This window comes from Canis aureus, chromosome 2 (assembly GCF_053574225.1).
Source record: "Canis aureus isolate CA01 chromosome 2, VMU_Caureus_v.1.0, whole genome shotgun sequence".
Classification (NCBI taxonomy): Eukaryota; Metazoa; Chordata; class Mammalia; order Carnivora; family Canidae; genus Canis; species Canis aureus.
The window spans coordinates 72147405-72162367 of record NC_135612.1 but is presented as its reverse complement, the minus strand read 5'-3'; the positions used below and the strand labels follow the sequence as shown (position 1 = coordinate 72162367).

General features: G+C 51.7%; 1 protein-coding gene across 5 annotated transcripts in view; it reads left to right on the top strand.

The window, feature by feature from the left end:
- JAKMIP1 (janus kinase and microtubule interacting protein 1) overlaps positions 1-14963 on the top strand; it is a 140568-nt gene that overhangs the window by 104109 nt on the left and 21496 nt on the right. For 4 of the 5 annotated variants that reach the window (XM_077878713.1, XM_077878714.1, XM_077878717.1 and 1 more), the window contains 4 exons: positions 575-703; positions 2071-2154; positions 6615-6677; positions 8291-8718. In XM_077878713.1, the coding sequence (XP_077734839.1) occupies positions 575-703; positions 2071-2154; positions 6615-6677; positions 8291-8464 (450 nt within the window). In that variant the 3' untranslated portion in view covers positions 8465-8718. Of the gene's footprint in view, positions 1-574; positions 704-2070; positions 2155-6614; positions 6678-8290; positions 8719-11064; positions 11167-11822; positions 11877-12569; positions 12636-14963 lie in introns of those variants that run through there. The other variant, XM_077878720.1, reaches the window with a different exon arrangement.

Below are 14963 nucleotides of genomic sequence, written 5' to 3'. Positions count from 1 at the left end.
CACCCAGTGAGCTGGACTCACAAAGGTGCGAAGGGCGGCGTGGTCTTTGCCCACCTGCCCACCTGCCCAGCTGAATTCTCTTAGGAAACCCAAGTAAAACATGGTTGTACCAGACACATGTCACCAACAGTATGTAGCAGGCAGCTTTCAGCATGTTCCACGTCCCCATCTCTCACAAGCTGCGGGACTTCTCATGTGCATTTAATGTGACAGGTCCCCCATGACGGCTGGTGCCCGTCCAGCACTTGTAGCCCTGCATTCCTAGGGGGTTGTCACCTTTGGGGAAACTCCCAGAGTGGGGCGCCCTGGTGGGAGGGGCCAGCTCAGGGGCACTCTTGCCCTCTCTCCCTTGCATGTGGCTCAAGGCTTCCCGGGAAGGGTGCTGTCGAGCAGGACGGCGGCTCCTCCTGCAGCCTGTCACTCCAGGGTCCCAGTGACCATCCTGGCAGTGACTGGTTCCCTAAGGAGTCGTTGGCAGCGGCTGTGAGGGCTGGACGTGTCTCAGTGGACCCCAGCATTAGAAGGCACACCGGGTCACGTGCTTTGTTATGTCTTTCTTCTCCATTATGCTAAGACGACAACCAGGGAGGAGGCCGACCTGAGGTTCTGTCAACTGACCAGGGAGTACCAGGCCCTGCAGCGGGCCTATGCTCTGCTTCAGGAGCAGGTCGGGGGGACGCTGGATGCCGAGAGGGAGGCCCGGGTAAGTGCAGCGGGCCCCAAGGGGCTGCACAGACCGCCGGCCCTGCCTGTGACACGTGGGGAGGGGATTCTGGGGCATTGGGGGGCACCTAACAAGGCCTTGGCGACCCCCACAGGTGCTATACCTCCATCCTCAGTGTGACGGCAGGAGTTGCCAGGAGAAATGATAAAGTCGTCTGGCACACAGGAATGCATTCAGACTTTAAGACTCAGCGATGAAATCCCAGACGCGGAGGCCTTGTAGACTTCACCCACCTCCCCCTCCTAGGCTGAGAAAGCCCTGTGAACACCCCCACAGAGCCCATGCAGGGACTGTCGAGGGGTGTGCCCTCAAGGCACTCTGGTCCCTGCTGGCCACCCAGGTGGGGGCCATGCCTGCCATTTTCCTGGGTTGAGCTCTGCCTTCCAGTAACTTCCACTCACTGGCCCTGATCTGGCCTGCGGGAGTCACATGGACCAGCAGCTCTCTTGCCCTTCCTCTGAAAGTGAGGGGACTCCCAGAGAGCACCCCACTGGTGCCAGTGCTTTACCTCAACACATTCCCCATTTCATTCCAATAGCAGCCCCATGAGGTAGGAGGTGGTGGATGAAGCTGGTGGGGAGGGAAGCTGCCAGTGCCACAGTGAAGGGTTCGGCCTATAACCTACAGGTCAGAGGAGGTAGAGGTCCAGGCTCAGTGTGGGCTGAATTATATGGTTTTTATTGAAAGTTACATTCAGTTGCCAACATTTAAAAGTCAAGAGATTTCACATAGAAATCCAGGTCCCTAACCTCTCTCGGCAGCTCAAAACATGCTCAGTCTGGCAACCAGAGGCTTCCTGTTTCATGTGGGAGCAGCTTTGGCTGCAGCCAGGTGGTGATTTCCCCTGAGATGGAATATGTGCCACAGTCCTCAACGCCCTCTATTACCCTGCATGCAGATGGCTTCCCTTAATCACAAACCGGCCTGGTCCTTGAGGGATTTTGGCTTTTCAGCCCTTACTGTAGGTGATAAAAGGTCCACAAAACATGCCTGGTAGTGTTGGTAAAGGCAGCCACTGAACTTGACCAGAAAGCCATGGCAGGGAGCCCTGACATGTCTGGCTTCTGGTTCACTCACTCCCTTAAAGACACTAACCCCTACTCTAGGCTTCCATGTCATTATCTAGAAAACTAAGGGGGTTAGAGCCAACGACATCTCAAGACCTTTCCATTCTTAAAAATCATATACGTGTAGGCAACAGTACCTACATGCAGCTGGGTAGGCCGCCTTCAGACCTCTTCTCCTATACACAGACACGCTTCCAAGGCCCAGACTGTAGCACTGTCCTTGCCGCTCCCGTCGCCCATCACGGTGACCTGCTCACTTTCTGATCCTTTTTGTTCCAGACTCGGGAACAGCTACAAGCTGACTTGCTGAGGTGTCAGGCCAAAATTGAAGACTTGGAGAAGCTACTGGTTGAGAAGGGACAGGTGAGCAGAAATGAGTGTATGGTAATTGCATGTTTGTCCCCTCGTGCCGTCCCTGTGGCCTTGGTGCCAAGGGGGGCCCTCAATGGATCTATGTGGTTTGCTCCAGAGTCGTTAGAGAAAAAATAGTAGCGGAACCCAGGTGAGAATATCCTACCTGAGGTACCTATTTGCAGGGTTTTAAAAAACCAAAATGTGCTATGAAATTCTCACTTGGCTTGCTCTTTGTTGGCCAAATGTGCAAAAGTGGGAGACCCTTCCAAAAGCAAAATGGTGACCAACATCATTTTTGACATGAATCTGAAAAGCTGCCATCATTTATCAAAGATTTTTTTTAATAAATTTATTTTTTATTGGTGTTCAATTTACCAACATACAGAATAACACCCAGTGCTCATCCCGTCAAGTGCCCCCCTCAGTGCCCGTCACCCACTCACCCCCACTCCCTGCCCTCCTCCCCTTCCACCACCCCTAGTTCGTTTCCCAGAGTTAGGAGTCTTTATGTTCTGTCTCCCTTTCTGATATTTCCCACACATTTCTTCTCCCTTCCCTTATATTCCCTTTCACTATTATTTATATTCCCCAAATGAATGAGAACATATAATGTTTGTCTTTCTCCGATTGACTTACTTCACTCAGCATCATACCCTCCAGTTCTATCCACGTCGAAGCAAATGGTGGGTATTTGTCGTTTCTAATGGCTGAGGAATATTCCATTGTGTACATAAACCACATCTTCTTTATCCATTCATCGTTCACCGAGGCTCCAGAGGCTCGTGGACACCGAGGCTCCTTCCACAGTTTGGCTATTGTGGACATTGCTGCTATCAACATTGGGGTGCAGGTGTCTCCGTGTTTCATTGCATCTGTATCTTTGGGGTAAATCCCCAGCAGTGCAATTGCTGGGTCGTAGGGCAGGTCTATTTTTAACTCTTTGAGGAACCTCCACACAGTTTTCCAGAGTGGCTGCACCAGTTCACATTCCCACCAACAGTGTAAGAGGGTTCCCTTTTCTCCGCATCCTCTCCAACATTTGCGGTTACCTGCTGTGTTAATTTTCCCGATCCTCACTGGTGTGAGGTGGTATCTCATTGTGGTTTTGATTTGTATTTCCCTGATGGCAAGTGATGCAGAGCATTTTCTCATGTGCATGTTGGCCATGTCTATGTCTTCCTCTGTGAGATTTCTCTTCATGTCTTTTGCCCATTTCATGATTGGATTGTTTGTTTCTTTGGTGTTGAGTTTAAGAAGTTCTTTATAGATCTTGGAAACTAGCCCTTTATCTGATACGTCATTTGCAAATATCTTCTCCCATTCTGTAGGTTGTCTTTGAGTTTTGTTGACTGTATCCTTTGCTGTGCAAAAGCTTCTTATCTTGATGAAGTCCCAATAGTTCATTTTTGCTTTTGTTTCTTTTGCCTTCGTGGATGTATCTTGCAAGAAGTTACTGTGGCTGAGTTCATAAAGGGTGTTGCCTGTGTTCTCCTCTAGGATTTTGATGGACTCTTGTCTCACATTTAGATCTTTCGTCCATTTTGAGTTTATCTTTGTGTATGGTGCAAGAGAGTGGTCTAGTTTCATTCTTCTGCATGTGGATGTCCAATTTTCCCAGCACCATTTATTGAAGAGACTGTCTTTCTTCCAATGGATAGTCTTTCCTCCTTTATCGAATATTAGTTGACCATAAAGTTCAGGGTCCACTTCTGGGTTCTCTATTCTATTCCATTGATCTATGTGTCTGTTTTTGTGCCAGTACCACACTGTCTTGATGACCACAGCTTTGTAGTACCACCTGAAATCTGGCATTGTGATGCCCCCAGATATGGTTTTCTTTTTTAAAATTCCCCTGGCTATTCTGGGTCTTTTCTGATTCCACACAAATCTTAAAATAATTTGTTCTAACTCTCTGAAGAAAGTCCATGGTATTTTGCATTTATCAAAGATTTAAATGGGAAACTGAGCTGGCCCTTGCAGCTCGTGCTTAGGGATTCCATGCTGTGACTCCTGGCCCTTGGGTTTCTCTGTGTGTCCACTCTCTGAGTGCAACAGGGCCTGGTGGACAGCAGGGCACAGTCGGGAGGCACAGCCCAGACCCAGACCTGTGCCCTCGATTGGGGGACAACCATGGAGGGAGGACTCTGGGTGGAGGGCCAGCCTCTCAGAAGGTCACACTAAGGTCAGCCATTCTTTCCGGGGTAAGAGATAACCAGAATTTGTAAATGGCACACCACAGTGAGTTTCCTGCTTAGTAGGCAGAGGGTCGCCCACTCCATGCGGTTACTTAGGGATCCTGCATGGGAGGAGGAGGGCAGAAGGCAGTTTGCAGCCTCCACACATTTCACCAGAACGGTCACGTGGCCCCACCTAACTGGGAGGGTGGCAAGTGCTGTGTGGAGTTGGGTGGAGTGTCTGGTGGCACCACTGCCCCAGCACACAGGCAGGCCGTGGGGGCTAAGGAGGTCTGGTGAGGGCTCCCCGAGGTCCTGGGCTGGCACCTGGGGGCTTGGAGGGGTGTTCAGGGAAGGGGCTCTACGAGATTCTCAACAGGTGCCTTAGAACTCACTCTGCCTGGGGTCTGGTTAGTGGGATGAGGGCTCGGGTGGTGACCAGGATTCAAATTAAGGCAGGCTGCCAGTAAGCAGACCTGAAGAGGCCCAGGAAGCCGCTCGCTGCAGCATGGCTGTGTGCACAAGTGGGTAGGCGAGCGGCCAGCCCTTGGGTGCTGCTTCCGTCACTGTGGCCCAGAGTGCTCCACCGAGGCAGGGGAGTGGCAAACAGCACACACCCCATGACAGGCTTGCCTGACGTGTCACATGACCTGTGCAGCTGACATTGTGTCTTTTCCTCATCTTTGAAACGGGGTGATCATAGTACTCTACACACTGAGGAAGCAGAAATGGGGAGAAGTAGCAGCCAGGGAAGAGCCCAGGTGGGAGACAAGGCTGTTCTCAAACTCCTATTTTACCTGCCACTGACCTCGGCACTGCTTCAAGGCTGAGCTCATGTGTCTCCTGACCACTGTCTTCAACTCAGTTTCACTCCCACCCAAGGATGCCCGGCCCTGTGTTTGTGGGGCTGTTTGGCCCTCAGCATCTGCTGCATGGAAGAGCCAGTTTGGGTCAAAACAAGTGGGAGTTTGTTCAGGGAGCACCCACTAGAGCCCTTGCCCCACCCCAGGTTTTGTGCTAGGTGTGCAGGGAAAATGTGTCAGTTAGCCTTCACTGTGTAACAAACCTCCCCAAACCTTGTTTAAAATGATAAACTTTTTATTTGCTCCCAACCCCATGGGTCATCAGGTTGGGCTAGGCTCAGCTGTGTGGTTCTTCTGCTGGTCTCACCGGAAGTCATTCTAGAAGCTGCTTTGCCAACACATCAGCTGGGGCTAGGTGGCCTGCAATGGCCTCTCTGTCTTGTCTGGGCATTGGTGCCAGTGGACAGGACAGATCACAGTCATGGTCTCTTATTCTCAAGGAAGCTAACCTGGCTTCTTTGCCTAGTGGTCTGGGGACAGGAAGAAACGGCAGGGCTCACTGCACGTGCACATTTCAAGACTCTGTTTGAGTCCCATTTGCTAACATCTGAGAAGCCAAAGCACACCACAGCCAAGTGCAGCTTCAGGGTCGGAGAAACAGCTGTCATCGCTCACTGGGTGGAGCTCCAAAGTCACGTTGCAAAGGGCTGTGTGCATGCAGATGGAAGGGACAGCTGCTCCAGATAAAAATATGAGTGGAATATGGCTCTGTCCTCACAGGGACTCACAGCCTCGTGGGTCCTACATGTCAACCCAGTGACAACACAGGGTGATATGTATTGGGTGGAAGGAAGCACACAGGAGGCCATCAGAGCTGAGAAAAGGGAGGAAGGAAGTTCTTTGACCTATTCATTGATCCATTTATCCATCCTCCAGTATTTATTGAGTGCCAGCTGTGTGCCAGGCCCTGTGCTAGGTGCTGGGGATGCCACAGTGGAAACAGACCTAGTGCCCTGTGCTCACAGGACTTCCCAGGATAGGGCCTGACCACGCAAAGAAATGTGCTTAGGGCATCATGGGTAGAGGGACCAGAATGCACAAAAGTGTGTCCATGTGATGATGCCAAGTCCATGGTTGTGGGGCAGACCCTCAGGGTGTGCCCTGGGTGCCAGTCCAGGGGCCATGGTGAGCAAGCCAGCGTGCAGGGCCAATTCGGCCCCTCTGTGGTGGCTCTTGTCAAGGATGCTCATGGCATGAACTCTGTGCGCTCGTGGGGAGCATGAGCTGTGGGGAAGGGATGCCCCACAAACCTGCCAGCTCTCGTTTTGGGGTGTAAAGGTTTAGAGGGATGATGGAGTCTTTCTAGCCACATCCCTTTCTCTGACCTTTGCACTGAGAGCTCTGCATTGCTTTTTGGTCGCTGACACTGCCTGTGCTCTTTGGCTGTCTGTCTGCTTCAAGGACTGTGAACATACTTAGTGCTTTCTCTTAGGATTCCAAGTGGGTGGAAGAGAAGCAGCTGCTCATCAGAACAAACCAGGACTTGCTGGAAAAGGTATGTGGGCAGAGATCCTGTCACCGCCCCTCAGAGCATCACCGAGCCCAGACTATCGGGGACCTCAGGGGTCCACAGAGCTGTGCAGGGTCTGCCGCAGTGCCTCTGGGGCAGCCCTTCAGGTCCTGACCAACTCTCAGAGGAGAGACCTGTCCCTCACCTTGAGTCAGAGCCCGATTCCTCAGGCTTCCCAGCCATTGGTCCCAGTGCTGTCCTCTGCGGGGAGGCCTCAGAGCTGGTGTAGACCAAAAATGCTGGGCAGGCCCTCCAGCTGTCAGAGTCTCGTTTGTGGACCAGAGGCCATGGCGATGGCAAAGCTGAGCCTGTTTTCCTTCTGTGGTCATGGAACTTTCCAGACTCTTCTTGAGAGAGAGCATGGGGAGGAGATTTAATGCTTTGGAACCAGACCATAGCTTTATTTTTTTCCTATTTGTGTACAATTCAGACTTGCTTTGTTTTACTAAATTTACTGAGTTGAGCAGCAATTACCACAGCACAATTTTTTAGAACATTTTCAGGCTCCTGTAAAGGTCCCTTCTGTCCCTCCCTGTCTCCCACCCCTCAGCCCCTGGCAACTGCTGTTGTGCTTTTTGTCCATATAGGTTTGCTTTTTCTGGAACCTTCCATACTAGTGGAACCAGACAGACCTAGGTTGGGCTTTAGTCTTTGATCATCCTAGAATGCCTGCCCTGGATGAACCAGGCCTTGCACTCTTGGGAGGGGGTCTTAGTCCAGCCCCAGCCCCAGCCCTATCACTGGCCAGCTGTGTGGCCGCTCACTGCCCTGTGTCTCCCTATAGCATTTGGAGCACTGAGACAGGACCTGACACTGCCCCACAGGCTGGGCTTGTGCCTTGGGAGGCACTTCATACCCTTGGTCTGGCTCACTAAATTCCAAGAGCCCTGGGGAAAACAGGCTGTTTCTAAATGTCCCCTGGGGTGCAGCCCCCATCAGTGGAGAACCCCCTGTGGTTCTCCAGGCAGGAGGAGGGAGAGGCAAAGGCAGCTGTGCCGCCTGGAAGCCCTCGATAAGGTGGCATGCCTTCTCTTGGACCCGGCTGCAGCCAGGAGAGTGGGGGCAGCTTTATGCTCCTTGGACAGAAACTGAGGCACAGAGCCATTAGGGTGCTTTTCCAGGGTCTCCTGGTGGGTGCCGGATTGGGCAGCCCACCTTCCCAGATGGACTTGTACCTTCAGGAGAGCTGCTTCCACTCAGCCTTCTCCTGGGCCCTCCGGCAGCATGACAGCAGACACTCTGTCTGGGAGGGCTCGCCCTGGGGGGCTGGAGAGCATGCAACGCAAAAAGAACCCACGCAGGCTTTGGGATCAGAAGCGCTCATGATGCACCCCTGCTTCCCTCACATTTGACCTTAGGAAGGGACTCCATGGCTCTGTGCCTCAGTTTCCCCATCCGACATTTATTCAGCAAGTCTCTGAGGCGCCCCTCTTCCAGGCCAGGCTCTGGGGCTGTAGGGACAGAATGGGCACTGTCCCCCCACCCCCGCCCCTGCCCCGGCCCGGGCCCCGGTCTACACTGAGTAGGCCGCGTCTCCCACAGTGCCCATGGAGACGGTGGTCCTCCCGCCTGCTAACCCCCAGGTGCATCTGCTCTAGATTTACAGACTGGAAATGGAAGAGAGCCAGCTGAAGAATGAAATGCAAGATGCGAAGGACCAGAACGAGCTGCTAGAGTTCCGAGTGCTGGAGCTCGAAGTAAGAGACTCTATCTGTTGTGCGCTCTCAAACGGAGCAGACCTTCTCTTTGAACCCAAACTGAAATTCATGTAAAGCTCCCAGATGTCCTCCAGCATGTGTAAAGGGACGTGGTAGAGTTGTTTTTTCTTTTTTCCTTTCCTTTCCCCCTCCCTCCGACCTCCTTTTTTTTTTTTTTTTTTTTTAAATCTGTATGTTCAGAATAATTTCACTGCCTTAATATGTTCTGGAGAGAATGCTCACCGAAGTCTTTGGACATGTACCAGAGCTAATCTATTTATTGCCTACGGCTTGTTTTGCACTTAATAAAATAATTTGTTTTTGCAATATTTTGCCTTTTTTATTTGTGTTTCATTTCCATAACTACTTCTTTCCTGCATGCATAGTCACCTGGTATGCATTCTGCAAACCCGGACAGAAGCACTGTTGCAATTAATAACACACCTTTTTAAGTGACCTTGCATGCAGGGAATCTCTCCTTTTGAAAGAGCAGGGTCCCACCTGGCCCACAGCCGACTCTGTAGTGTGTTTACTGGTAGGTGGGCCCATTTTCTGTTTGCCCAGGTAAACACAGGTAAGTAAGGAAGCAGGGGGACGGGAGCTATTTGCATAGTGTCTGAGAAAACCCGCACGGTCGCTCCAGCTCCCTGTCCAGCGAATGCAGGCCTGGGTGTCACGGCAGGGTTGCGCTGAAAACTTGCTATTTGTAACTCGACCTGCAACTCAAAACCGCTCTTTAGCCCAGAGAGAGACTGAACGGTGTTCGCGGGTAGCAATCACGTTCCACACCTTTGGTGACATCCCCAGTACAGAGCTGGATCCAGCGTTACGAATAGTGATGGTTTTCCTGCTTCCCACTGAGACCTTGCCTCGGGTGTGTTACTGCCTTGCATTGCTACCACGTTACTTCATACTCTCTTTTTGTTTGTTTGTTGCCATTTAAAAACCATCCACATTTGAAACATCAGCTACGTTTGTGACCCGTTTCTCTGAGCACCTGTCACAGCCCCGCTGTCCCTCCGCTGAAGCCTTTGCATGCACGGATCCCGCAGGAAAAAGCGAGCACCCTTGCAACACCAATGTCCCGCTGGGTCTGTTTCCTCCTCCTGGCTTCCGTTACACTTGTTTGCACTAGAACTTACCATCCTTTCCTTTGTCGTGTTGGCATGGCCTATGGCCTGAATGTCTCCAAACCAAGTATTACCCTGCTACTCAACTCTTGCTTGGGCACGAACGGGCTCTTCCGTTCATGCAGTAGGAGTCGGAAGCCAAGCGAGGTCACTGTGCCCACCTGGGCCAGCGAGGAAGCCTTTCACAGGACTTTGTCATGTGTCTTTCTCATGAGATTTCCATGAGTATTGCTCAGTGTGCTAGAGTTTTCTTTGTCTCCACCATCTTTCAGAGCCGTGAGAAACCAATTTTCTGACTTTTGTTCGTATCAAATATGAGCTTTCCATTGTCACCTTTTCAATGAAGACTCCATCTAAGGATTGTAGGTAGAAAGGCATCCACGGAAGGAAGCCATTGTGAATTTTGGTCTTTTTGGCTAATAAGAGGAATAAACTATTCCCCCTGAGTAGCTTCAAACCAGGTTAGCCAGGTGAGGCTTTGGCAGAGTTAACTGAGTGACTGGCTCCCCTTCCTCTCTCCGTTAGCCTCATCAAGAGCTAGGTCCCACCATCCAAGCTAGTGCTCATTTGGTTACAGTTCTTAGTGGAGTGACTAAAGAGACCCATGGAAGCTGTCACTAGGTTTTGCAGGAATGGTCCAAAGCATGCTTACTTGTCTTACTGTCATTTTTAGAAAATAAAAGCAATTTGATCTAAAGGTATAATGTGGAAAGCTCTTCTCTGCTGGCCTTGCCATAAAGCTAGCCTGTCTGTCGCTCAAGTTTTAAAGGCAGATCTATGTAATATATCCCTATAAATCACTGGGCTTCTCCTGTCCTTTTTTTTTTTTTTTTTAAACGTGTCGCTTTATGTATGATTAATAAGCACCTCTTCTGGGAAAATTCTTGCTTTTTCCTTCCTCAGGAGTGGAAATCTGACTATCAGCCTCAGAAAGGGATAGAATGATCACTGATGTATTAGTACGTTTCAAAAAAAAAAAATTGTGAACAAAGTCAGCAGATTCTATTGAAAAAAAAAAAAGTGGATCCAGGGTTTGTGTCCTGGTCCTGCTGCCCAGTAGAGAGGGACCAGGATGGGCCCCCCTCGAGCCTCCCTGTCTACCAAATGAAAGTGATAATGCCTGTCTCGTGGGATTGTGTAAGGATTCAATGAGAGAGTGATGTGCCACAGGGGACACACGGTAGCTGGTACCTGTGTTGTCTGTTGAGATTTCACGCGCTTGTTCTAATGGAGAACTGAATGATGATCTGTGGTTCCGTGGGCTTCCATCTCACAGCAGGTGAACACCAGACACCTTGTTAACCATTTCTTCCTAGCTGAGTAGGTAAGAAGTAGACACATTTCTACAGGAGATCCAGTATGTGGCAGAGGCCGGGACCACGGCGTGGGCCTTCGCAGACCAGGAGATGGGAGTCTGAATTGTGCTCCTTTTAGTAACACCTTTGCCAACTGGAATGCCTTGGTTTTTGCTGCGTAACGTGGGAAAAATGGCAAGTGGTAAATAATCCAATAAAGTTCTGTTTTTAAACCAAATCTTTTCTCCAGGAGAGAGAGCGGAGGTCGCCAGCATTTAACCTCCAAATCACCACCTTCCCCGAGAACAACAGCAGCGCTCTCCAACTGTTCTGTCACCAGGAAGGAGTGAAGGTAGCGTGCTTGGGGGGTGCCTCCACTAAACCCACCGCCAGGGGCCCACTCCAATGCCAGGCTCGGCCTTTAGTAAAGGGGGATTGTGCCTTTGTGCCAGACATAGAACCGATGGTCAGGAGACAGCCCAACCCACCCACCCCCACCATATTTTGAAAGCCAGAGTTCATTTTTCAGAGTGTCACCAAATGTCACTCCATTTGTACCCGTGCTAAAAGGGCAGAGCCGTGGGACGCAGCTTTGAGGGCGCACCCCAGCTCGGCCACTTCCCAGCTCCAGGCTGCGAGCTCTCGGAGCCGTGGTCTCATGCGTGTGAGGTCTGAATGGCAGCACCCACCCCGAGACGTGACCTGGCGTGAAGTGGGGGTGACATCAGAACCGCACTGAGCACAGCAGCCTGGCGCAGTGAGTGAGGGGGCGGGAGAGGCGGCTGTGGGCTGGGGTCCTCCTGACCCCGCCAGTCCTCGGGCCTTTCTGGAAAGCTCAGCGGATGAGTGGCAGTCACTGCCTTCTCTCCCTCGACCCCGAAGGAGCTGCCAGGAGCGCTTGGCCCCCGCGGCGCGGGGCGAGAGGGACGGACGAGGCCGCGGCGCTTAGAGACCGGTCTGCGCGGGCTTGGCAGCTCCCGCAAAATGAACGTTGGCAATCTTTTCCAGGATGTGAATGTTTCTGAACTTATGAAGAAGCTAGATATCCTTGGCGATAACGGGGTAACTATGCCGGTCGGCTTCTGCTCGCGCTCTTGTCTCCACCTGGGTGTGCTGTGTGTGCCTTTTCTTCCCTTTTGGTTTGGTTTCTTCCTAACCGAAGAGATCTGACATATGCAGTGTAAGGCTTCTGTGTGGCCGTGCCCCCTGCGGGGCTGGGCGGGCCACGCTGTCACCGGGTGGTGGGGGGGGTCGCGCTGCCATGTGTGGATCACACGGTCACGAGTGGCTCGCGCTGTCACGGGTGGATCACGCTGTCACTGGTGGATGGTGCTGTCATGGGCGGGTGGCGCTGTCAGGGGCAGGGGTGGGTCACGCTGGCACAGGGGGGTTGCGGTGTCTCGGGGCGGGATGGGAGGGGGGGTCTTCCAGACTTAGCTTCTGGATTTAGCTCCTCCCTTGCTCCTGCAAGGGCGCACAAACAAGCACCCAGAGGGAGACCGGGATCCCTCAAGATTCCCGACATCAGATCGTGGTCCTTTTGCCCTCATTTAAAGATTGGCTCAGACAGGCCCTTCTCTCCAAAAGGCCTGGCCCCAGGTAGGACACGGCTGCGTTTCAAGGCCGGCGCCTTCAGAGAGTGGAGGCCGGGCCCCGGGGTCGCCTCTCGGGCCGGGCATCAGAGCCGGTCAGCGCTGCCTGCGCGTGGATGTGGGGTCCAGTGTAAAACGCCCTTCCCCCATTTTTGTGTTGTAGAATTTGAGGAACGAAGAACAGGTTGCAATAATCCAGGCTGGAACTGTGCTTGCCCTGTGTGAAAAGGTAGAGAGCCCCGCGGCACTGCTGTCCGTGCACCGTGTGCGAGCTTCCCGGCGCCCCGCAGGAACCTGCACGCGGGTGTCTCGCTTGGCTCCGGGGCCTGCCCCCCTCGTCCCGTCTGCATGTGCACGCGCATGCTCTTCCTTTCCCGCCCGGAGCCGCACCTGCTTACCCTGGAGAGCTTAGCTCCCGAGCAAAGGAAAGCCCCGCCCAGGAAAGCATCTGCCTCGCTGGGGTGCATTTCCTACCAGGTTTTCTATTTTTTAGACTTAGTTGAAATCGTACCTGGCTTCCAATTTTTCACTCTGCCTCCTAGGGTCCCCCCCTCCATCCTTCTACCCTGCGGTTAAACCGTAAGCTAATTAGTCCTCAGCTATTAGATATTTAGGGCCTTTCCATCCCCCCCCCCCCCATTTATCCTTACGCAGCGGTGAATGTCTTTACCGTAGATTCCTGCTCATCTTTGAAAACAGTTCTTCAGGATAAATTCTAGGTGTGGAATCACTGGGCCAACTGGTAGGGAGGCTTTTCAGAGATTGAATGTTGTCAAAATTCGAGAAAAGTGGTACCAGTTCCTCTGGTACCAATATCACCTGAGTGTGACCACATTGCTGGTTCCACGTTCACCCCGGCGTGTCACCACTAAAGACCCCTGCCAGTTCCATAGGCTAAAATTACATGATGGTCATGTTTCCTTTTGCATTGATTTGAGTGCTAGTGATATTGGGTTTTTATTGTGTATTATCTGTTTTCTTCCTTCTTTGTGAATTGTAATTACATTTCTTTTGACGATTTCCATTGGGTTTGTTTGTTCTTCGTCCGTTCATTAATTCATTAATTCATTCGTATATTCATACATTTATTCAATACGTGTTTGTCATGAGTACGGTGTTTCTTCCTGACTTCTCTGTGTGCTTTACGTATAAAAAGCTTAATAGCTTTTTGTTGTGCTTGTTAAAAATACATTCCTGGTTTGTTTACCTTTTCCTTTTGTTTGGGATATTTTAGGTACACATAACTTTTATGCAGTCCCATCTGGAGAGCTTTTCCTTTCAAAGCACAGGAGTTAAACTTTAAAATACTAGTTTAGTCCCAATGAAGTCTTTAGTGATCATAATCAAGATTCTTTCCAGAATTTTTGGAAGGACGTTGAAAATAGAAATAGTTTTCTTCCCTGGACTACTGTCCTTCCTCCCTAGTCATGCGAAGGATACTAGGTTTTGGGAACAGACTTAGGCAAAGCCTTGCCCGAGGTCACACAGGAGGTAAGTTACCCCCCACGTCACTTCACCTGGCTGAGCCTACGTCCCCAGGTGGACAGGGGGTGATGCTGACTCACACCCGGCTGGCTGCTGGCCCATTAGCGGCAGGTGACCGTACAGCATTAGGCACATGGTTCACATTCAGTAAACCTCCCTCTCACCAACGTATCCAAACGTGACGGCCTAGCCTCCGCTAGCAGTGCTCTGGGGAGTGTTACATCAAGTCCCTAGTAAACACTCATGACTCAGTTTAGCACTGAGCGCTCCCTGGAGGATATGGTGATGTCAGGCCCAGCAATTCCTTCTTCATCCCCTGGGAGGCCCCTCCTGGGTGGACTCCTGGCCCACCACTTGCCGACTGCAGGGGCCTTCGCAGATTGGTCTCTGGATCACTCAGAGCCACAAAACTGAGTCTGCAGACCTTGCAGGGTTAGAGTTGGGACTCCAGGACATGGCATTTTTAAGCAGAACCAAATATTGCTACTAAGCATCCAGGGCAAAGGGGTTTAGCCAACAATGGTAGATGGTGAATCAAGAGCAGGAATCATCTGTGACTTGAGTGGCTGGTTTGGGGTGGGATTGGGCAGCAAGCCTGGGGGCCTCCCTCTCTTCAACCCCCAGAGTCTCTTGGAAGGCCATACACTGTAGGGAGTTCACAGCCTTGCTGAGAGTAGCCCCCACTTCCTTCTCCCACCCAGACCCTCCCTGATACATTCTGCTCCACAGCCTGGCAAATAGTGGGTGTCCAGACCTGCAGCCTCAGGTCCCCCACCTCAGATCTGCTCCTTTTCCTCTCAGCAACTGTGCAAGATTAGCGATGCACCCCCTTCGAGCCCCTGTGTGGCCCACAGCAACTGTCTTCTTTGACCCGTCACCCCACCCCAAGCTTCACCAGCCAACTGGGTGCAGATGAGAGGGGCCCACTCCCCAACTGGGACAGTCCTTGAGCAGTGGCTCACACCAGAATTTTCCCATTTTCTCAAATTGGGTCTAGGAGATGCCAGCCCTGCCACAGGTTTGTGTCTAAAGATCTTGTAGGTTTGGGAGTGCTAGATGTCCCCCTACAGGG